This window comes from Scyliorhinus canicula, chromosome 4, assembly GCF_902713615.1.
Source record: "Scyliorhinus canicula chromosome 4, sScyCan1.1, whole genome shotgun sequence".
Classification (NCBI taxonomy): Eukaryota; Metazoa; Chordata; class Chondrichthyes; order Carcharhiniformes; family Scyliorhinidae; genus Scyliorhinus; species Scyliorhinus canicula.
The window spans coordinates 222,326,293-222,350,806 of NC_052149.1; the positions used below are offsets into that span (position 1 = coordinate 222,326,293).

Below are 24,514 nucleotides of genomic sequence, written 5' to 3' on the forward strand. Positions count from 1 at the left end.
GGTTGCCCTGTGAAATGGCCTAGCAATCCACTCAGTTTAGGGATGGACAATAAGGATGTTGGCCTTGACCACATCCAAGGAATGAATGGGGAAAATAAATACGGTGAGTTTAGAGGATATTCTACCCCATTGAACATTACTGCAAAGGTCAATCCTACCCTCATCCAATATTCCAACCTGGCAAATTTCCATTTTTGAATCTCATGGTGTAATTATCTTTTGTTGTGCCCTTATTGCCAATCAAGCCAAGCTCAGCTAACTCAGGAGGGTTAGGATGGAGTCGGAGGCGAATATTTCCCCTTACCTTACTGTATAGCACAAGGACCATTAGTGCCATTCAGAAAAGCTCAGACAAATACAAGATTATTCCAATGTATAAGTTCTGTGGAAGAATGATATTTTAAAAAATCCTTGCAAGACCAGAGCATTTTTTTTATCATCAATATATTTTTTCTGATTCATACATACATCACTTTTTTCCCCTTATTTTACACATTCAAGGAAATCTCACAACAGGAGAAATTCTAAAATAAATACTATAAAATAAAACCTTCAAATAAATATTCTCACAAGAACCCTTTTCCAACAGAATCAGAAATATAACTCTACACAGCTTTTCATGTTAACACAAAGGTGCCAGGTTAAACATGAACAGGAAATTGTAATGACTGGTACTAATAACATGAATTTCAATGAAGTTCACAATTAATTAAGTTGTGTCTTAAAGAGTACCACACAAATGGAGATTTTGGTAGGTGCCAACTTGGTTGAAGTTTTCCACAATTCAGCGGGGATATACAATAATTCTGCCTGTCCGTCTCTCTCATGCAATTGGGAGTATTTTGGTGACACAGTAAAGGTTTAGGAAAAGAATGCTCACAAATATTGATCACGATATTGCAGAAGAGAAATAGCTCAATATTCTACAGTTCTCTTAACAACCTCCTTAACTCTTTTCCACATACTGAATTATACTGAGTATGGGTCAATGGGCACTGGTAGCCCTTTAGCGCCTCTTCCAAGTGGTCATATTTGAGCCTAAACAAAGGATTGTGTAGGATCTTTGATGAAATGAGGGACACCTTAAGATGAGCCCTCAGTCAATATCCGCACATGAGAATTTCTAGCATGAATCTTTAGCTAGCAGCCAGGAAAGTTGCTTTCACATTGCCTCAGTTGCACTCCTATCATTGTCCACTAAACCCGGTATCCCATTAAGTCATCACAACTGACATGGTTGGAGAAGCCTGTGGTTGGTATTAAACTTATCCTTTACCTATCAAGAGTCCAATGCATACACACAAATCATCTGATTTGTTTGTTGATAGAAAGGTCATGATCAAATGACCCAAGTTCTGCCCTCAAGTGTTCAATGACATTGGTGTGACAAAGCATACCAAAATACATCAGAGTCCTGGCGGCCTTTACTTGAATCCGTTTCAGCCAATTCCTTCTCTTGCCAAATTTTGAGTGTGTTGAAAGTGCCTTATTTGAATCACTGTACCAAGAAAACACCCACTAACTACACTGCAGGACCTGGGAGTAGAAGAAATTCTCATCCAAAGTGATGGATTCGAAACATAGCTACCTGTCTTTAGAACTACTGTATTTACAGCACACATATGGTACTTGCACAGGGTCCACAACTGCATGTTACATTCAACAGAATGGAGCAATACTTTAAGGCTGTATTGGCCTTATATGCACACGTACAAACAGCGACACATATTAGGGAACAGCTATCCCAAACTGAGCTTGCAGATGAGAAAAATACATTTCAACACAAGTGCCTACATTCAGTTTCCACTTTACATCAAACAGAAATCCAGAAACAACAGCAACAACATAGAACATAGCACGTATTTATATAGCGCCTTGAACACAGTAAAATGGCTCAAAGTGCTTCACAGGAGTGTTATCAAACAAACTTTGACACAGAGCCACTTAAGGAGATACCAGAGCCGATGACCAAAGCATGGTCAAAGAGGTAGGTTTTAAGGAGCATCTTAAAGAAGCAAAGAGAAGTAGAGAGATGTAGATTTTACAGAGGAAAACTTCAGAGCTTTAGTCCTTGGCAACTGAGGCACAGCCATCAATGGTGGAGCAATTAAAATCAGGGATGCCAACGAGGCTGTTGTAAGAGCACAGATATCTCTGAGGGTTGCAGGTCTGAAGAGATTACTGACATAGGGAGGGCCAAAGCCAGGAAGCGATTAAAAACAAGGGTGAGAATTGTGAAACGCAGACTTGGCTGAACTATTTGTAATCTGCATTGCTTGTAGGTACCTGTACAATATAGCACATTAGCCTGGTTCAATTTGAGTTTGAGTTATCATTGTGCATACATGTTAGGGATGACTGGATCAGAAGGGGAATGTGTATATGTGGGATAAGATAATGGGCAAAAAGATCCTTGGACCTCTCCTCCCCACACTCCTGTCAAAGAAACATCACACAATTATCCTTTGTGAATGGAATTACAACAGGGAGGCATTTTTGGATACACGGAATCAGCAACAAAGAGGAAAAACACTGGTCTGTGACTTGTCTATGGAACGTCAGGCTACTGAGACGGTCATTTCACATCCTCCATTCAGACTGTCTGCTTTGTTCTTTCAACATTCATGTTCAGTACTGCGATACTGCACTGTCTTTCTTCACTGTCAAATGCGTGGTTTAACCCAGCCCTGACTAACACTGCAAATTTCCCTTGCCAAGTGAGAAGTGGAGTAAGTGGAACATCACTGGAGACATATTTCATCCTCTTGCTGATCACTAGTCTTGTTGGCCCTGAACATCCTGTTTCCATTAGTCATGCTGGACTGGAAACTGGAGTTCCGTCCCCTGTGGGCAATCATATCAGATATTGTGAATGTCGGGTTCGCTTCGGCTGCCAGCAATATATGGCGGAGAATTGGAAGGAAGATTACGGCAGTCACGAGTTAACCAACTTCATTAACATTTAAGCTGCATTTGTAGAGCTTCTCAATAAATATTTGTTAAATATATGATGTTAAGATCATTAAAATATGCATATGCAATTCTCTAAAACACATCTGTACTCCAATCCCTGGCCACTACATGATCCAGTAATATTATCAGCATCAAGTCATTGCTCAGTTTAGTCCCAATCCCCATCTAGTTTTCTAAGCAGATTAAATGTTGGCACGGGTTGCTAAAATTATTATTTCTCAATAATTGTTCTCATTCATCTTTATCATTCAGTAGATGTTAAAATGGGAGGAGTTTCAAATGATACCCCAAAACTTTATCTGATTTTTAAAAATTCCATTTTACTAACTAGCCTGTATTTGTTTCTTTAAAATTCCACTCAAAAATGTTTGATTTTATTAATTAGGACACCCGGGGCATGAAGTGTTCTTGGATATCTCACTGGAGTGGAAATGATTGATGTGTATTCTATAGAGAAAGGCTTGGGTGGAAATATTTTAATTTTCTTTCATTATGAGCATTGCAATTGTTACATGTCTGTTTTTTAGTTTCCAATCACTCTCCCTAGTCTGTTTACTACAAGATCTTACACAGCTAGTTTAAAAGGTGCAAATATTACCAATTCTTGCGATCATGCACAGCACTCTCTTAAATCTGTACGTTTAGACTACAGGACTACATACACCTTTGAACGTGCAACCTCAAGGGCCTAAGCTTGCATATTTTGGGGCAATTGTAAATTAATGCAAAGACATCAGGTATCTTTCCTCCCTCCTTGTACATAGGTCATTATTGGAAATCATTATTACTTTTATATTGTTGGCAGTTATTTTTGTGGTTTACTTTAGTTTGAAAAGAAGCCACTGTCATTTTCTCATGTCCGCAATACTTATGAAATACAAATCCCTCACACCTAATGAAACAATCCCGTTAACCACTGGCCTCGTTGATGTGTCAAACCACTTGGGTGATGCAGAGAGCAAGAAACCAGGCTTAAACTGGGACTAAATAGGAATGTGAAATTTGTTGCAGACGAATAACACACAAAAACATTCGAAAAAAACAGTGCACAATGGGGACTTTCTGGCATTCAGGAAATGACATTCTGTTGTATAAAGTCAAAAAGATCTAACACATCAAAAGCTTAAATTGACCATTGGGTAGAGAGTGGGAAACCTTACCGAAAAAAAACACAAAAAGTACTCAACTGTATTGCTTCACGATTCCAATTCAAAGTATCTATAACATTTTATTATGATTTCATCCAGTCTGCAAACTAGCAAACTAAATTTTGCGGTGAATATAATTTGGCTTATTTTACTTTCTCATTCGGAACAGCGTGGAGCAAGATTTTAAATCTCACTGATGAGTAATGACTGTGAGCTGGTAAATTTAGAGGAATATTTGCGAACGATTCAAAACAAAAAAGATTTGGTGTGTGCAGTTACTGCCACGAGGCATCTGCAACCTCAGAACATATAGAAATGTGTCGGATTAAATTTGGTGTGTGGCATGTCAAAACAGAGCAGACTGCGAGAAACGTTGGCATTAGCAATTGGCCCGAAGACCGTCTGAATGGTCTCAGCCAATGTATGACATGTGAGATTTTGAGGTGGTTACTTAAGCTGTTTTAGGATTTGAACCTCAGCCCATTCACTGCGCGCCCCCCCACCCCCCAGAAAAAAATGAAACTATTCAGTTACTGAATGGAACACCCACCACATATCAACAATAAAGATGCGGGTTCCTAAAGAACGTTTCAAAATCCCCATATTAAACTGCTTCTTAAAATTCCCTCTAATTATACATTGTGTCCACTTCAGAGAGACGAGTAGGATTTTCCCACTCCCGACTGAACAGACCATGTAATTTTCTGAAAGCAGTAACTTGCAGAGGGCTGAACTTAGGAAAGTACAGATGTGAATTATAGTTCCAGGAAGCACATCCAACGCGCTGCCTGTATCAGGAGGGTTTCTCCCCACTGCAGGATGACACCTCTGGAACTTTGCAGTACACGCTGTTGGAATTCTTGCAGTGGCATCCCGGGCGGCTTACAGTATCGTAAAACTTTTGGAAGAGTTTGACACATCCAGTGGCAGGCAGGTAGCAGAGCAAACAAGGCAGGAGCACCGACATGGCGCCCATGCAACACCACCTGGCGCAACAGTTAGAGTGGGAGCAGGAGCAGGGCTGATCGGCACATGACCTTTCATCATCGTCATTGGTGCAATGGTAGAAAATGCCTGTCACCAGGCACATGCAGGTGGCATAGTTGACAACTTTCTGGGGGGAGCACAAGCACCTCTGGCTGCAGACCCAGCAGAATGGCAGAGTTCTGGGCGAGGTGCACTGGCTACACTTGCACTTCCCGCAGCCCTCGCATAACAACATGTGCTTGCCAGCCTCCTGGCCGTGGGATGAGGTCGCTTTCAGGTCACTGGCCTTGGAAGAGGAGGTGGACTTGGGCTGGCACCGAACGGCCCTGGGGCAGCCCTGCTGGTCGGCCACCGGCGGTGGCGCCGCATGGTCCAGGAGCCTCTGGTCCGAAGAGGTGCTGCTGCTGCTGCTGCTGGTGGAGCTGGGCCTGCTCGTCAGCGAGCTCCAGGACAGGGCAGGGTGCTGAGGGAGTTCGTGGTGCTCACAGCCCTGGTCGCGCTGGCTGGAGGCTGTCGATTCCTGCTGGGACACCCTGCTGGGGGTGTGCGGGCTTCTGCTGGGTTGGCTGGCAAGAGGGTTCTCCACATAATCGTTCTCCAGCCGGTTCGGCTTCATTTGGTCCATGGGCAGGGCGGTCGTGTGCTGCAATCTGCCGTAGGGCATCCGGCCATCCAGGAAAGGTGGGAATACCGAGGTGGGATTCCCAGCATTGCCGCCTAGAGAGACCCGGCGCTCCATTTGCCTCAATCCTCTCGATCCACAGTCAGATTTCCAGCGCCTGACACAAAGAAAATCAGATATTTATATTTATACACATATATATTTAAAAGCCAACAGATACTGCAACCTTAACACCAAACCCCATCATTCTGTCAAACCAATGCACCTGACCAGGGCAAGAATCCTCTTCCAATATTACCAGTCAATCTGCAGCTTTGGCAGCTTTCAGGGCTCTGTCTCTACAGGTCACAGATCAGTAACGTTGTTTGTTCTCGTGCCTGAGGATTTATTTCTCAATTCTGCTGAGCTCTCGTCTATTTGTTGCCGGGGTCACATGTCCTTGTCGGTGGAAGCCTCAATAATGTCAATCAAACCAAGTGACCAGTCCTGACATTGATGTGATCAATCACTTCACTCGCCGTCTCCCCTGGCACATCAACGAAGTTCTGACAAATAACAGAAATGGGGAAGAGAAAACTTTGCACAAATACCCCAAGGCCCTTAAGGAAGGTGTATTGTCCACCCCCCCCCCCCCCCCCCCCTCCCCCTTTCCGTTCCACTTCAGCTATGTCGCTCGATAACCAGAAATATAGATCAGGCCAGACATCTGTCCTTCCATTTCTATATTCCCTTCAATCTAGCCCGTTGATAATTCTCCTGTTCGTTCGCACTGAAGGTGCTGACTGTCATTCATTAGAGAGAGGTGTGTATGTGTATTAAAACCATACATTAATCTCCCCCCCCCCCCCCCCCACACACACATAATATTTGCATTACATACAAACATGTGAATGCATGTACAAAGAGCAACCGTGGAGATGACTAGGAACCAGACTGATGGACAGAGAGACAGGTTAACAAAATAATGTTTAAGGCATGATTTCCTCCCCCTCCAAAAAACGCCCCAGATTAAACGAGCCCCCTGTGCAGGAAGAGATTAGATATTTCCTCTTGAATTATTCAAACAATATTCCAAGAATTAACATGCCTCTTTTCTCCAGGGCTGGCATTGAAAAAAAAAGCAGATATGTGTCCATCCATTTGCTGTCAAAATAAAACATACAACGAGCTGTGTTTTAAATGGGGCAATATTATGCGTGCTAAATAATACACTGAACAGGCACACCATGAGATGGAAGGTTGAATCACTGTTATCATCTGACTGTGTAGACGGGAATCTGCGTCTCGGGCGCAGTCAATAATGGAATTTCATTCAGAAAATTGCCGATTAATGAATGGACCCATTTGGCAGCACTCCGGGTGGTCAGAATGTGTTTTTCATCAATTTGAATAATCGATTCAAGCCATTGAAAGAAACAATGAAGTATATTATCATAATAACCCTCATTTGTAATTGCGGGGGCCGGGGTTTGCACAATAAATTCAACCTCTCCTATTTAAAACATCAACTCTTAAATCCCGCCGTAGTTTGAGAATCGGATTCCCTGTTTTCCATTTTTACTTCATAGGAAAAAGACAAATTTTTATCACGATTAACAGCCCGGAGTACGTGTTGGACTAACTGCGGGTTCGTTCGCCCTGTTACAGTAATCCGGTCGAAATGTTTAACGTGGATTTCATTACATTTAAAGAGAATTCGCTGCTTTGTAAATTCAGTCAGTCGCTGTCAAGGCTGACTTCTAGCCCCTTCGAAATCTGTTCAAAGAAAGCAATTCGGTATTCATTTAACAAATTATTGTTCAAAAATAAGAAATAATTCTCATGCTATCTGTGCACCATTCCTTGATGTAATTTACAGGAGGAAAGGGTCGCATTATTGCAACATTTAACTGATAAAGACATGTGGAAGTGTGATATATAAAACATACTTACTTTAAACGTCCCCAGAATGATAACTAGCCTCGCTAACACCCAGGTGCAATGGGGAATGCTTTGCTTTGTAGATGCAGCGCTGCTTGGTGTGAGGGCGCACAGTGGCGGATCCTGCGTATTTTTGTGAATGAAAACGCCTGGCAGGGGATGGGAGGGTAGTATTTTCCTTAATTTTGGTTTAAATCAATACCGATTGTACAAAGAATGCATCAATCAGCTCAGTAACTCCCCACCAGTAACCATCAGGGGACATTGCAGATGCAATCCTTGCTTTTGCAGGTTCACATTGGAAGATTGTGGATGAATCATTGAGACTCCGGCTCAGCCCCGTCCATCAGCCCCACTGCCAGTGAAATGCAATTCCACCCCCTCCCCCCGCCTTCTCGTCCTCATGAATGGGAAGGCACAGGGAAGGCAGTGCGCATGCGGCGGCCTGGCGGTGCGCCCTGGGAGTTGGAGTCCGCGGACCAGCTGCAGCCGCCAGTGGCTGGAGCCGGACGGACGACAACTCCCGTCGGTCCGCGCGGCCCGCCTCCGCTTCCCACGGCTTCATTTGCATGCCGGCCTGCCATAGGGCGCGGGGGCAGCCGCCCAGGCGCCGATTGGCCAATTGAAGAGGAAATGCCGCATCCGGTGGCGGCCGATTGGATGAGCGGAGGTGGGCTTGCAAAGCGCGGGCGGCGATTGGCTGAGCTGCCGTTCATTGATGAATTCTCGCAGGTTGATCTGTGTGCTGGAGAATGGAGACGGCGAGCGGGCCGTGACTTCCAGCGACACTCTGCACCCATTTACACCCTGCACCCACTTCATGCACTATCTAACCCAGCGTTCACATTTTGTACCTTGAGCATTTATTGCTACAGTCCTAATGTGTCCCTATCGAGTGGAACATTGAGGTCCCCTTTAAAGCTTAGTCAATAATGTTCTCCCGAATTGCAATGCAGCAAAGTCAACTTGATTGAATGCGGAGACCCCAGTATTTCACTTTCAACAGCAACCTGCATTGATATAGCGCACGCAACGTAGTAAAACGCCCCGAGGTGTTTCAAAGGAGCGTCATAAAGCAGCAACTATCTTGGTCAAAGAGATGGGTATGAGGAAGTGTCTGAAAGGGCGATGGGAGAGGCAGAGAGAATCCCAGTGCCTGAGGCTGAAGGCAGGGGAGTGATTAAAATCTGAAAAGCTCAAGGCCATAATTAAAAGGAGTACCCATATCCCGACTGACTGTAAAACTCGTGGAAGGAATCATGGGGTAGGTGGAGAAGGTCATGGGGGATATAAAAGTATTTCAAAAATGATGGCATTGGTTAACTAAAGGCCAATGTAGACCAGCAGGCGCAGGGGAGTTAGGGGAATGGGGTTTAGTGCAAGTAATACAGCAGATAAGCAGAGGAGATGTTATACCGATGGAATTAGGTGGTCATATTGATGGGTGTGATACGTGGTAGCACGTTCATCTCAGAATTAAATAAAATTGCAAACAGTCTGGTTCAGCCTCACAGTCGCTACAGAGGGACAGAGGCCATGGCTAAGGGGCAGAATTCAAGGCAGGGACAAAGACATATCTTTCCTTTAATTAGTTGAATAAACTTTCTACCAATCCCATGCTCTTATGAATATGTCATGATCATAATTTTAAATAATGATTGGATCAGGAATAATGCTAAACTAACTATTGTATGTCTAATAATACAATACATATAGAGCATTGAACAACCCTACTTACAATGAGACTGACTGGTGGCAGCAAACATATTTGTGGTCTGCAACACTACTCAATTGCTAAAGAACAGATTTGTTTGTGCTAAGCATCCCGCAAATTCTGACCAAATGCATGAAAACCATTGTGCCTTGGGTCCATACGTTTTCCTAAAATGTGAGGACATGGGCACTGGGGAATAGTACACTTTTTCACAATAATGTCATTATCAAGCATAATTTAAGATGTAACTTTCTTAATTCCAAAAAGAGCACCCTGCAACACGAAGGCGTGGGTGGCCTCGGAGCAGGGCATACATTGTTCCACTCTGCTCCATTCCTGGATTCTGGAACAAATACATTATGGAAGAATATTTTAGCTCCACAAATAAACTAGAAAACAAAACAAGTAGGGTACATTTTACAAAGAATTATCAACTAAACTGATCAACACACAAAACAAAATGATTACTGATTTTCAACTTTCAAACTGGTAATTAAGTTTAACAAAACAACAAAATCTGAAACTGATTCAGAAATTGTTTTGTTTCCCCCTCTCCATCCACAGCAATATGTCCATATTCTACTCAAGTTCAAATTAGACCATATCTGACAATTTGCCAGGGTACCTCCTGTTCTCAAAGTACTCTTACTGTGCAACTGAAAATGGTCATATTTCCAACAGTAGCCACCATTCTGAAATTTTGAGTAAATTTGCTTATACTTGCTGAATTAGGGAGAGTGCTTTACTCTGGGCATGGCTTCACTGAGTTGAATCTTTCTCTTGGGAAATAAAAGTCTATGTGCCCACTCTCTTCCATTTGGCTCACGTCTATAGGTCAGCTCAACTACATGGGATAGTTCAGAGATTTGATTACACAAGCGTTGAGCTACCGATGTCAGTGCTTAAGAGCAGGTTTTAAGATACCTAATATTGTGGTGCCATTGGTTCCCTGCAGATTGAATCAAGCATATGTCAGCTATCGGCTGCGTATTAAAATGTAAGTGTGTAGAGGAGTAAGAAAGGCGATCCTTACCCCACCACATTGGCTCAATTTGAATCCAGGTCCCAGGGGCGAAAGGGCTCTGTTCTTAAACCGCACCATTACCCACAATCTTTTTCAATTAAGGGTTATGCAGGTGTTCAACTATCAATCAGTGGTTCCACTAAAAGCACAGACATGGATTGTGATACCAGAGCACAGAATAAGCACACTGTGAGTGATAAGCATTGAAATCCACCAACAAATTTACTGAAGTGTAACACAGTGAGACACACTCCAACCGAGGCAAGAACAATGGATATTGGAAAGTGTGTGGCATGGTTATAGCACAATTCAAGGAGTTCAAAGGACATCAAAAATGGTCAGTAAAGTTTAGTAAATCAACTGCACCGCAAGATATGCATAATTATGTTCACACATTGTGCATACGGTGTTGGGGGTTGGGAGGTTTCAGTACTTTTCTGAGCCTGTCTTTTGCTGCACCAAAGGCAGAACACAGACAACTGGTCAGATGTAATCAACAGCAATGAAGGGTAATGAGGCAAAATATTGGAGAGTTATAAAGTGTTATATTTTTACAGTTTGATTTATTTTACAGCAACCTGTGTTATCACAGTTACATCTCATCCTAGAAATCTACAAAACCAGCTTAAAATACTGATACTAGCATTTACGATACTCCAAAATGCATTCAGTTAAAATATTCAAAATGGATTGCTTTTCTTTACTGTATTTTTCCAATTCCAGATTTTACTGGCAGTTTAAACTACAAATTTCGATTTATAGTTTACATTATAAGTGATATCCAGAGTGATAATACATAATGCTGCACAAGTTTCCAAAGGCATTAACGTCTTCCTTAGGCACCTTAGAATCTTACAGAATGAAACCATTAAAGTTTCAAAGGTTATCCTTCAGCATCCTCTCAGGTCCCTGCCGTAGTATAAAATTCCCGAGAGGTTTACAAGTCTTGTAAACGTGCCACAGTGTTGGGTTCAAAATAAAAGAAAATTCAATCGTTGCTTATTAGCATCAACAGACATATAAAAACAGGATATCCTTCATATTTGATTTTCTTAGAATTTACAGTGCAGAAGGTTTGTTTTTAATAAAAGAATCACACAATAAGTGCAAGTACTAATCTACCCCTGCAGCCAGTACTTGACATGAAAGCAGTTTACACTTACGTGCCCCCTTAATCCACACAAATTTTCCTCTCTACAGACCAGCTCGAGTGACAGATGCCACCGGGAGCAGATGATTCTGCCCCTCCACCACACAGTGGCTGGGACGTAGAATGAGGATGCAGGTGGGCGGGAACATGCAGAGTGAGCACACACAGCCCACCCACATCAAACAATGCCAGTCCCTTGCTATGCAGCAGGGGTGCTGTGCCGCTTGGCATCAATTGAATGCGTACTTTTAATTAAAAATATTTTTGAAGTGGCAGATTGTTCACGGTGGATCTGCAATATGAATGTTTCTACCTCTAACCGTTGTGTTTCGGGCACATTTATCTTTTACGGTTCTGTTTAAATCATGTACGAAGATTACTGTGAAAATTATTCTTGCCACTTCAGGTTCTAACTCGTACACAACCTGACCTACTTCAGGCAACCAAACGAGTGAATATTTGGGTCCCACAAGACTAGTAAGAAAATGACGACATCATAATTCAGCAAATTCGGTAATGGTGGGGAAGGTTCCATCACTGATCTATATTTACTTAAGTAACACTTCAAACCAGGATATGTCCTGAGGTTAGATGATGAAGGATGGCATGTGGCTGATGTGGAGCGTTAAGAGCAGCATGGATATGTGGGACCTGATGATCTGTCTCTGTGCTGTAAGTACTTTTTAATATTATATTGGGCTGGAGTTATTCACCTTAGAGCAGGGAAGGTAAAGAGGAGATTTGATCGGGGGAGTCATCATGTCCATTAAACCTTTCAATAGCGTAAATGAGGAGAAACTTTCCAGTGGCTTAAGGGCCAGTGGACACAGATTTAAGGTGATTGGCAAAAGAATTGGAAATATGAGGAAACACTCTTTTACTCAGTGAGGTGTGATCTGGAATGGACTGCTGGAGAGACTGGCTGAAGCACATTCAATAGTAACTTCCACAAATATAATGGATAATTGGCGCAGTGGATAGCACTGGGACTGCGGCGCTGAGGACCCGGCCCTGGGTCACTGTCCGTGTGGAGTTTGCACATTCTCCCCATGTCTGCGTGGATTTCACCCCCACAACCCAAAAGATGTGCAGGTCCCTTAATTTCCCTTAATTGGAAATATATATATAATTGGGTACTCTGAATTTATTGAAAAAAAATAATGGATAAATACTTGGAAGGTGAAATTGTTCATGGCTATGGGGAAGTAGCAGCGGAGTGGGATTAATTGAAAAGCTCTATCAAAGAGCTAGCATCAACATAATGGGCCAAATGGCCTCTTTCTGTGCTGTATCATTCTATGATTCTTAACCAGGCGTTATCAGGTGCGAATTTACACTGTCCAAAGTCAGTCATTATTTTCCATCAATTCAATTTCACCCTCTTAAAGATGCAAATGTTTTTAAAATATAAATTTAGCGTACCCAATTCATTTTTTTCCAATTAAGGGGCAATTTAGCGTTGCCATTCAACCTATCCTGCACATCTTTGGGTTGCGGGGGCAAAACCCACGCAAACACGGGGAGAATGTCGAAACTCCACATGGACATTGACCCAGAGCCGGGTTCGAACCTGGGATCCCGGCGCTGTGAGGCTGCAGTGCTAACCACTGGACCACCGTGCTGCTCTTTAAAGATGCAAATTTTAAAGTTTCTTTCTACACTCGCAGTTCACCTTGCTTTGAAAGCCCCATTGGGAATAGCAATTCGGAACTCCATGTATGAAACAAAATGTCCAATTCTCACAGGTCAGAAGAAATAAAGATCCAATAACATCAAGTTCACTGACTGGTCATTTCAACCAGGTGTAATCTGGAAAATGTGACAACTCAGCCTCACTGGGTTAAATGTAAATTCCCAAAAAATAGATGGTATCGATCAGGGTCGCAACTGATTCCATGAAAGCAGGTTATTTGAAAAGTACTGCACACGGTCTGTTTAATCATTTGTTGAGCAATTCCAACCAAACAACACAGGTGATTATTTTTAGCTTGCTAAGCGCTAATAAAAAGTGCGAAAGAGGACAAGTAGATCAACTGCATAGTTGGATTGAAATTCTCTCCTAATCAGAAAATCAAGTGTACAGATTGTATATTTTCTTCATTTTAGTACACATAGTTCATTTATCCAGACAGTTCTTTCCAAATAGAACTACATTTGATTGTACAAATCAGTATTTATAGCATGTTACCATGCCTCTCAGAAATAACCTTGAGTCCTGATAGTCAGAATATTGATATGCAGTGGTTGTTGTTAGCTAGCAAATACAGCACTCATTTTGCATTCAACACAAATCAGCAGTGCCACACACCTCCTGACTCCCCAAAGCCTGTCCGCCATCTACAAGGCACAAGCAGGAGTGTGATGGAATGTTCTCCCTTTGCCTGGATGAGTGCAACTACAACAGAACTCATTCAGCCCCCACTTGATTGGCATCTCATCCACCACAACAAACATTCACTCCCTCTACCACTGACATACAGTGGAAGCGGTGTGTACCTTCTACAAGATGCCCTGCAAGGCTCCTTCAACAGTACCTTCCAAACCCACGACCTCTACCACCTAGAAAGCCAAGGACAGTAGATGCATGGGAACACCACCATCTGAAAGTTCGCCTCCAAGTCACGTACCATCCTGTCTTGGATCATAAAATTTCCAGTGCGAAAGGAGGCCATTCGACCCACCGAGTCTGCACCGACCCTTGGAAAGAGCACCCTACTTAACCACATCCCCGTAACCCAGTAACCCCACTTAACCTTTTTACACACTAAAGGCAATTTAGCATGGCCAACCCACCTAACCTGCACATCTTTGGACTGTGGGAGGAAACCGGAGCACCCGGAGGAAACCCACGCAGACACGGGGAGGAAGTGCAGACTCCGCACAGACTGTGCCCCAAGCCAGGAATCGAACTTGGGACCCTGGACCTGTGAAGCGACAGTGCTAACCACTGTGCTACCGTGCCACCCACTCTAATGCCGTTCAGTCACAGTCGCTGGGTCAAAGTCCTGGAACTCCCATCTGAACAGTGCTGTGAGTGTTTTTGCAACACTTGGACTGCAGCGGTTCACGAAAGCAGCTCACCACCACCTTCGCAAGGACAATTAAGGATGGGCAACAAATGCTTGGCCCGCATTTCGTGAATGAGTATATAATAAAGTTCAAAAACATTTGACTGGATTCTCTGATTTTGTGGCTGTGTCCGGAGGAAGCATCTGGTCTTACGACCAAAAGTCGGCGGGTGCCCCGCACCGATGCTCCGCCCAGTGGGGGGTTAGCAGCCACGACACGTAAAGCCCCCGGCTTTACTTGCAGACACAGTCCACAGCCGCCACTCCAGGTTCACAGAAGTTGAGAGGACACGTGTCCCACACTGTCGGGAAGTCGGTCCATCGGGGCAGAGCATCCGGAGAGGGCCTCAGGTGATGTCCTGCGGCCGTGCCAACGGCGTGCGGTGCACTCCTCGAATACGCCGTTTTTGAGGGGACAGAGCATCCATAAAACGTCACCGCCGATTTCGGCATAAAAACAGATTCTCCAGCTGATTGCCGAACACGATTTCGATGTCGGCAATCGGAGCATCCGGCCCATTGTTTAAAATTAAATTTAGAGTACCCAATTATTTTTTTCCAGTTGAGGGGCAATTTAGCGTGGTCAATCCACCTACCTGCACATCTTTGGGTTGTGGAGGTGAGACCCACGCAGACACAGGGAGAATGTGCAAACTCCACAGGATGAGTGACCTGGGGCCGAGATCGAACCCGGGTCCTCGGCGCAGTGTGGCAGCAGTGCTAACCACTGCGCCACCGTGCCACCAAAAGTTCAGAAGCATTAATGAGATATATAGTCAATCTATTTTTTTTCTGGTAGTGTTGGCTGAGGGAGAAAAGCTGGCTAAGACATACTGCCCTTCATTGAATAATGTCCACTTAGTGCTTCAGATAGTTTAACAAGTCATCCAAAGGCAGCAGAGCACAGAACTCACTCAGTATTGGACCAGACTTTCTTGGTCCCACTCTGGGATGCCTGTAACCTTTGCAAACCGAGGAAATTGTCCAGTTAGCTCTGTGGTGACCCTGGGCAAAATAATCTGGATATTGTGTGCAGCACAAATTAGGCTTGATTGCGATGCCAGCCACGGTCAAATAGCCTATCAACAACATCCAACTCGTGGGATTTGAGTTTGCACTGGTATCTGGCTTTTTGGAACAGGACTGATTACCCACAAATAATCAGTATTTGGGTGCAATGCTGAGGGTGCCTGTTACGTTTGGAATCACATCACAGCAAGGAGCCGATGCCTTCAGGCAAGAGAGGAAGGAAGGAAATTGGAAGAGAAAATTGGTGAGAAAAAATTGTGAACCTGTTAGTCGACTGCACAGTAGAGGTTTTGTCTATAAAGCACATTTGGGAAGCATTAGCTTTTGCCTAGATGTCACTGTGACACTGCGATCTTTGAAGTTTAGGATCTATAATTAGGGGGAAAAAAGAATAGAGCAAACATCTTGAGGGTAGGAGTTTAATTTTTTGCCTGAGATGCAACTTTGTGACATAATAGACACATATGTCTATTTGCATGAAATAGTGAAACTTACTGCAATGTACATATATTAACAGTAAACAGGAATGGTTAACTAATTTGTTTCCTATAGCCAGAATATCATGTGCAGGAAATGAATATTACTCAGTGTCTATTAAAGGAGCCTTCAGTACAACGTCTTCACCATTATCAAGCTACCTACCCTAAAAAAACATAGCATACACAGCCTGACACAATCACACCAATAGCGATTACGAGAATCATATCCATCATATCCATCTCGTATGTATTCTCTTTGTTTCCATTGCTTGCACAGAACCATGTTGAATTAAATTGAATAACCACTCTTTATTTAACATGAATCTTAAATAGCAAGTGATTGGGTGCTACTGCAGGTATTTGCAAACAGTACTCTCCACACTGGGACCTAACATTCAGACTTGATGGGCAAAGGTTCCTCTCTCTCTGCTGGCTGTGAGGGTGCAAAATGTAACAATTCAGGCTAGCCTCAGTTCAGTTCCAAGCAGACATAAAGCCTGAGTACAAAAGTGTCCGCGGTTCAATGCAAAAAATGCAACAATCTCAAAGAAGCCACAAAGACTTGAGCAAAGATGTGTTCATTAAGGATGTGTGTCTGAGGCCGAGATTGAGGAGAGGAAGCATTTTTGGATAGAGTAGAGAGAGATTTCTTCAACATCTGTCCACACTATAATCTGAACTGACAGTAATTGATGCTAACCCAGTGTGCCGAGAGTGGGAAAATCTTCAATTTCACAGTATTCGCAAGAATCCAAAGATGATAGTAAAATAAAGTTTGAGAAACTTTGCAGAACTGGTGAAACTAATACTAAATTGTATAACCAGAATACCAGAAACCTTCAAATCAATTCTAACTTTAATAAACGAGCTGTTGAAACTGGTGGAACAATTACAGAAATGATTATAGACCAGTCAGTACAGATCAGCAGGCTCAGCTAACACTTCACTAAAAATGAGAATACAACAATATATATGCCAAATACATGAATTGCGTGTACTTTATTGCTTGCATGCAGCTGCCAAAATCAAGAACATTGCTAGCTTCATTGAAAAAATAGCAAAGACAAAAATTCCTGACCCACACTTAGAAAGACATGCATAGCAACCTATATATATTTTTAATACCCTGAAAGTATTAAGTTAACTATCTCAGCTTTGTTACTTTTTTCTTAGTTTTTCCAAAAATCTTTTTTTCAGCACATTTTCATCATTTTCACCAGACAAATAAAAAAGAGAAACAGCAGCAAAACGACCCCGCCAATATGCAACCGAAAACAACGAGTCACAAGTTCAAAACTAGTTTAAAAAAAACAAAAAGCAAACAACAAACCAACCCCTCTCCCTCTCCCAAAGTGCTTGATAAACAAACCCCATGAATTGTAGAACCCCTCCTTCGACCCCCCCCCCCCCCCCCCCCCCCCACACACACACACACCATCAGCTCAAACTTCACCTTCTGCAAGGCCATAAATCCCAGCATGTTCCCTCCGCCACACCGAGGCGCAGGGCGGAGAAGCTGACCTCCACCCCAATAGGACCCGCCTACGAGCAATCGGTGAGGCGAAAGCCAAAACGTCTGCCGCCGCACCCGCCTGCAACTCGAGCAGGTCCGCCCCCCGCCCCCCCTCCCCCCGTAAATGGCCACGAGGGGACCCGGCTCCAGATCCATAAGCAGCACCCCCGAGGTGATGTTAAATAACTCCCTCCAATACCTTTCCAGCTTCGGGCAGGACCAAAACATACGCATAGATGCGGGCAGGTTGTTTCCACTGGCGGGTGACAGCAGAACTAGGGGGCATAGCCTCAAAATAAGGGGAAGTAGATTTAGAACTGAGTTTAGGAGGAACTTCTTCACCCAAAGGGTTGTGAATCTATGGAATTCCTTGCCCAGTGAAGCAGTTGAGGCTCCTTCATTACATGTTTTTAAGGTAAAGATAGATAGTTTTTTGAAGAATAAAGGGATTAAGAGTTATGGTGTTCGGACCGGAAAGTGGAGCTGAGTCCACAAAAGATCAGTCATGATCTAATTGAATGGCGGAGCAGGCTCGAGGGGCCAGATGGCCTACTCCTGCTCCTAGTTCTTATGTTCTTATATGGTTTGCGGGGCCGCTCCCATAACACTCTCAGGCATCCTCCACCCCCTCAAAGAGCCAGCTCATCCTTACTTTTGTGAGGTGTGCCCTATACACGACCTTCAACTGTATCATAGATCATAGAATTTACAGTACAGAAGGAGGCCGTTCGGCCCATCGAGTCTGCACCGGCCCTTACAAAGAGCACTCTACTCAAGCCCACGTATCTACCCTATCCCCGTAACCCCACTTAACCTTTTTGGACACAAGGGCCAATCCACCTTACCAATTCAAGCATGGCCAATCCACCTTACCTGCACATCTTTGGACTGTGGGAGGAAAGCCCCACCCGGAGGAAACCCACGCAGACACGGGGAGAACGTGCAGACTCCGCACAGACAGTGACCCAAGCCGGGAATCGGACCTGGGACCCTGGAGCTGTGAAGCAACTGTGCTAACCACTGTGCTACCGTGCTGCCCCAGCCTCACATGAGGTTGGGGCATTGACCCTTCGCAGTATCTCACACCACAGACCCTCTTCCATCGCCTCCCCCAGCTCTTCCTCTCACTTACCCAGCTTACAAAGCAGATACAAGAATGCCAGGGCAATGGGATGGCAGTAGCCCGGCCAGACCTATTTTACTGTACCTCCTTATCACTAAAACAGATTATCTGGACATTTACCCCATTGCTGCTTATGGGATCTTGTTCTGCACAGATTGGGTGCCGTGCTTCACTGAATAACAATAGTGCGTGCAGTGGAAAAGAACTTCGCTGCACGGCGCCGAGGTCCCAGGTTCGATCCTGGCTCTGGGTCACTGTCCATGTGGAGTTTGCACATTCTCCCCGTGTTTGTGTGGATTTCGCCCCCACAACCCAAAGATGTGCAGGGTAGGTGGATGGGCCATGCTAAATTGCCCCATAATTGGAAAAAAATTATTGGGTACTCTAATGCTTTGGAGCGCCCTGAGATTGTGAAAAATGTGTCGCATAAATCCAAACTCTGCTTCTTCACTGGTGAAAATAGGAAATGCTTCGACAGCAGCTGTGCTGAAGGAACACAGAGCTCAACCCATCAAGTGAAGGAGCTTCACGTTAGCTGGAAAGCTCTGTGAGACTAAGGAAAGCAAAGAGGGAAAGACACCCCCGAGAGTCCAAAACTAAGTAATTGTTATAGCATTTAGATCAATTATAGTATAGTTCAAAGGTTTGTACAAAGACAGTGTGTTATTTATTTACATATTTATAGATATTTTAAAAGCACCTCTGATCTCTTCTGATGCTATTAAATGTGTTGGAGCTTGTCAACAACACAATGGCTGTTTGCATATATTTAGAGCACCAAATTATTTTTCCAGTAAAGGGGAAATTTAGCACGGCCAATTCACCTACCCAGCTCATTTTTAGGGGTTTGGAAGGGTGAGACGCACACAGTCACAGGGAGAATGTGCAAACTCAACACCGTCAGTGACCCGGGGGCAGGATCAAACCCCGGGTCCTCGGCGCTGTGAGGCAGCAGTGCCAACCACTGTGCCACCGTGTCGCCCAGTGGCTGTTTGATTCTAGTGGATTGATGGGGACAGTAGAGAAATAATTTGTGTTTACAAATTCAGTTTGCAAGTTTCTGAAAAATCCAGGGACCCTATACTCCCTCAAAACAAACAGATTATCTCAATAGTGGAAGTGGCCTCAAGGTTCACCTGTATGAAAAAATGTCAAATTTACCTTAATCTACCCTGAAAGATTTGAGTTTCCTGAAAAACATTGGGCAGAAAGGCCAGAGAGCTAACTCCATGAAGCTCAGAATCGCACCTGTCCCGTCTTGACAGCGTCCAGTTTTTAAATAGGCTGCCTTCAAATTGGTAAAATCCAATAATATACCCAGAAAATATTAAGCAGCATTAAAAACTTACACCTATTTCTGAATTGGTGAAAAAGGTTTTCACTGAAATTCCATCAGGAACGCCACGATTCTAGATTACCGCTGTGGTTTAGGCGGTGAAAGCGCCTGTCTAGTAAACAGGAGAGCCTGAGTTTGAATCTTAGCCGTGTCTATGCATTTAGGTCAATGCAGCTTCCTTGAGACAAATGCTCACAATTTATAGGGGTGGTGCAGTGGTTAGCACTGTTGCCTCATGACGCTCAGGACCCGGGTTCGACCTCGGCCCCGAGTCACTGTTTGTGTGGAGTTTGCAAGTTCTCCCCGTGTCTACATGGGTCTCCCCCCACAACCCAAAGATGTGCAGATAGGTGGATTGGCCACGATAAATTGCCACTTAATTGGAAAAAAAGAATTGGGTACTCCAAATTTATAAAACGAAAAAAAAAGGAATACCGCGATTCTCTGAACTTAAACCAATGGCGAACTTGCTTCTTAATGCAGCGAGTGGCTAGGATCTGGCATGTACTGCCTGAGAGTATAATGGAGGCAGGTACAATAAGGGCCTTGAAGAGGGAATTGGCCTCCTCTTGTGCTGTAACATATAAGATTTTATGATCTTATCTGTTCTGACTTAGTTTTGGGTAATCAAGCATTGTCATTTTACCAGGGGTCAGAATGCACATTTGCAGCTGTCCAAGATGGCATTTGCCCAATAATGGCAAACCTGGTGGAGTTGAGGGAGGTGACTGCTTAGTGGTGTTAGTAATCCAGAGACCCAGGATAGTAATCTGGGGTTCGAATCCCACCACGGCAGATGGTGAAATTTGAATTCAACAAAGGTAAAATCTGGAATTAAAAGTCTAAGGATAATAATAATCTTTATTGTCACAAGTAAGCTTACATTAACACTGTGATGAAGTTACTGTGAAAAGCCCTTAGTCGCCACATTCCGCCGCCTGTTCGGGTACACAGAGGGAGAATTCAGGAAGTCCAATTCACCTAACACCACGTCTTTCGGGACTTGTGGGAGGAAACCGGAGCACCCGGAGGAAACCCACGCAGACACAGGGAGAACATGTATACTTCACACAGACAGTGATCCAAGCCGGGAATCGAACCTGGGACCCTGGAGCTGTGAAGCAACAGTGCTAACCACTGTGCATAATAATCGATTATTGGAAAACGCATCTGATTCACTGATGTCCTTTCGGGAAGGAAATCGGCCATCCTTACCTGGTCTGGCCTATATGTGACTCCAGACCCACAGCAATGTGGTTGACTTTTAAATGCTCTCTAAAATGGCCTAATAAGCCAATTTGTTCAAGGGTAATTGGAGATGGGCAATAAATGCTGGCCCAGTCAGTGACACCCATAAGCCATGAATGAATACAAAAGATGTCTAAAAGATTCATGTGCTTTTTTAAAATTTAAAGCACCAGTGTCCTTTTGTTCATTAAAGAAACATCGCTACATTAACACAGGGCAGGGGATGGGCCCAGGTAGAGTCCTCTTTCAGAGGGTCAGCGTAGACTCGATGGGCCGAATGGGCCCCTTCTGCATTGTAAGGATTCTATGATTCAAAGAAAGTATCCCGAGATCCTTGATGCACAAGTTATGTACCAGTAAATATGACCTCAAGGCTACCATGAAAATATGATTCAAATAATTACGACAGATATTGTTTCCTCAACTCTCCCCCAGAAAATCCTTTGCATTTTATAAACAACGTTACTGCAGCCTATCACAGATGATCAATGACACTAACCAGTTTGGGGGGGTGGGGGGGGGGGGGGGGGGGCGGTGGCTGGTTATTGGGAAAACAGAGCTATCGCAGAACTGAAAATTCCCAAAACACATTTAAAAAATCCAAGGACCTCATGTAATAAAAAATGGTATTTGATTTATTGGGTCGACATGAAACCAGTGGCCCTTATGATAAACAACAGAATCGGGGAATGCAGCAAGCAATCCCCAAAGCATCTGTAAAAATCCCGGAATCCTGTGTTATTTAATAAAAAGGGAATGTGATTTAGACCAACTGTCAACCAGCAATCCCAACTAGGGGGGCTGATTTAGCACATAGCAGAATGTCAGTCAACCTCTTCCATTAAAATGAAAAAAACACACCACCTCGAGGCCTCATACCTCAACTGTGTACATCTGTCAAGTTCAGGGCACAGACTGGCTGGGGGTTGGGGTGGGAGGAAATATAAAAGTGGGAGGTTTTAAAACTCCAATTCTGACAAGAGTTTGCAATCCCATTACATTCGTTTACTAAAGGAGTCGTTCAATAAAGCACTCCATTTTTCACAATAGACAAAAGAAGGCTTTTTTTTTGTGAACCCAAAGAAAAATATATTGCAACTTGACCCTTAATCTCTCGACATGGGTAAAGAGGCGAGGGACAATAATCTTTGGAGATTGTTGAACAATCGCAGTGGGTAAACAATGATTAACATAGTCAGCTTCTAAACTGACTATGTGCAGCCTTTAAGAGCAACAGAGAAAACGCCAGATTTTAGTGAGGCCACGTAAATTAATAAAATGGTGGGCTCCTTCTATTTAACCAGATCAGAATACAGACTGTGGGCATCACAGGCCAATATTTAGGTAGCAGTGCGGGAGAGGAAGGCTGAATGGGCTGAATTTGTGTGTGTTGGGAGGGGGAGGCAGAATTCTTTCTTTAAGCAGCGCTGGTGCAGTCAGCCCGCCTCGCAGGCGCCGTCAGCCTCACAAAAGGACAGGATGTGTTCATTTGTAAGTGAACCGCAGAACGGAAATTATTGTAATTTTCTCTAAAGTATCCTACTGTCTGCTCTCCGCCCCCCGCTCCCCTCCTCCCTCCTGCACACAGGCTAAAAAGGAAGCGAGAGAGAAAAAGGATCAGTTTGAACGTGCAGTGAAGTTTGTTCATGAGCCAAAGTCCAAAGTTTTAAAAGCTGGAAAATAAAACTTTTAAGAAATGCTAAGTATGCCACTTTTAAAGAAAAACATTGGCTGAAAGAGAAAAAAATACAAGTTATGTCCTAGTCAAAACCCATTGAATGTTGCAAAAAAAAATTAATTTCTGGCAGCATTTTGATGTTTTTTAAAAAAAACACTCCTTTTTTTCATACCCCTCCCAAGTTTAATAAAGAGATTTCGACTTTTTATTTTTTATAAACGCGCTTTTCAGCTGAGAATCATATTATATTGAATACCACAGGCAGGCTGCTGGTAAATAAGCGGCATCGAAGTGAGTTTAAGGTGAAAACATTTGACTGTCAGCCAGGGAGAAAAATTCATTCCAAACCTCAGCGTCCAGGTTTGTTAAAAAGAGAACAGGAGGTCACAAAAAAAAATGTTGTCCAGTGCACCAGAAAGTTTGTTTGGCGAGTTGAGCATGAATGAAACATGGTGGGAGAAATTGCACTTTTAGTGTCGAGTAAAAAGATTAAATTCTGTACTCTGAAATACCAAAAGCCACTTGAATGACACGTTTTAAAGGCGGGTGGTTTGCACACACCCACATGCTTTCAAAATGTAAGTTCAATACAGGTTAGATTTGAACAATAACAGTGCACTCAGCGCTATTAGTTTATTTCCAGAGTCGGAATCCCTTTTTTTTGTTTGACTGGAAGTGGCAGAGATCAGAGGAGAGGCAGCCAAACCCTGCTTGCCAGGCAGGGCACCCTGGCTTTAAGAAGGGACATTCCGTTCAGAAGTCACTCACCGCGAGACGGGACCAGGGAACCTGGCGAGTGGAGCTTGGGAGATTCTCTCTTATTCTTTCGATTGGTCTTTGTGTGCTTTTTCAGCTGGCAAAGAGTCTCCATGTATCGTCCGCCGCTGTTTATTGTTCGCGTGCTGTTCCTGTCAATCATCCTATTTTTTTTTTAACAGCCCCGGAAGGGTCGGGGACTATACAAACAAGAGGGGATGGGAGGAGAGGTTATACATCGTCCAATAACAACAAATACACCATTCTAGTACTTAGCAACGATGAATTCTAGCAGCCAGCTCTTATCCACTAGATGGTTTGATTTATGGGACAGTCGCCATGAATTTTGGTTTAAACCCCTTGTAAAATTGTCTGTGTATGGGGAGGGCGGGGGGGGGGGGGGCAGAACTGAGAAAATTGAGGAAAGAGTTCAGCTAGTTTTCTTCTCAAAAACGGTGCCACCTGATTGTGAAGTTTATTCTAATGGAAAGTGCAGAACTGATTCTCAGTCATTCGCGACTGTTCCATAGAATTTTTTCTATTCAGCCCATCCAGTCTGCACCAACCCTCTGAAAGAGCACCCTACCTAGGCCCATCCCGCAGCCCCACCTAACCTGTATTTCTTTGGACATTAAGGGGTAATTTAGCGTGGTCAATCCACCTAAACTGTGCATCTTGGGACAGGGAGGAAACCGGAGCACCCGGAGGAAACCCCCGCAGACACGGGGAGAATCTGCAAACTCCAC

At 43.8% G+C, this 24,514-nt stretch overlaps 1 protein-coding gene across 3 annotated transcripts; it reads right to left on the reverse strand.

Annotated features, from left to right (window-relative positions):
• Positions 1-415: 415 nt before the first annotated feature.
• spry4 (sprouty homolog 4 (Drosophila)) lies at positions 416-23,925 on the reverse strand. Of its 3 annotated transcripts, none has more exons than XM_038796128.1 (2): positions 23,781-23,925; positions 416-5,887 (listed from the first exon to the last, which is right to left on the reverse strand). In XM_038796128.1, exon 2 carries the CDS (start codon positions 5,845-5,847, stop codon positions 4,915-4,917), a length of 933 nt encoding a protein of 310 aa, XP_038652056.1. In that variant the 5' UTR covers positions 5,848-5,887; positions 23,781-23,925; the 3' UTR covers positions 416-4,914. The 3 variants fall into 3 exon arrangements, with proteins under 3 accessions (XP_038652056.1, XP_038652057.1, XP_038652055.1); XM_038796129.1 differs by lacking the exon at positions 23,781-23,925 and adding an exon at positions 11,552-11,663; XM_038796127.1 differs by lacking the exon at positions 23,781-23,925 and adding an exon at positions 7,663-7,997.
• Between the last annotated feature and the right edge of the window lie 589 nt (positions 23,926-24,514).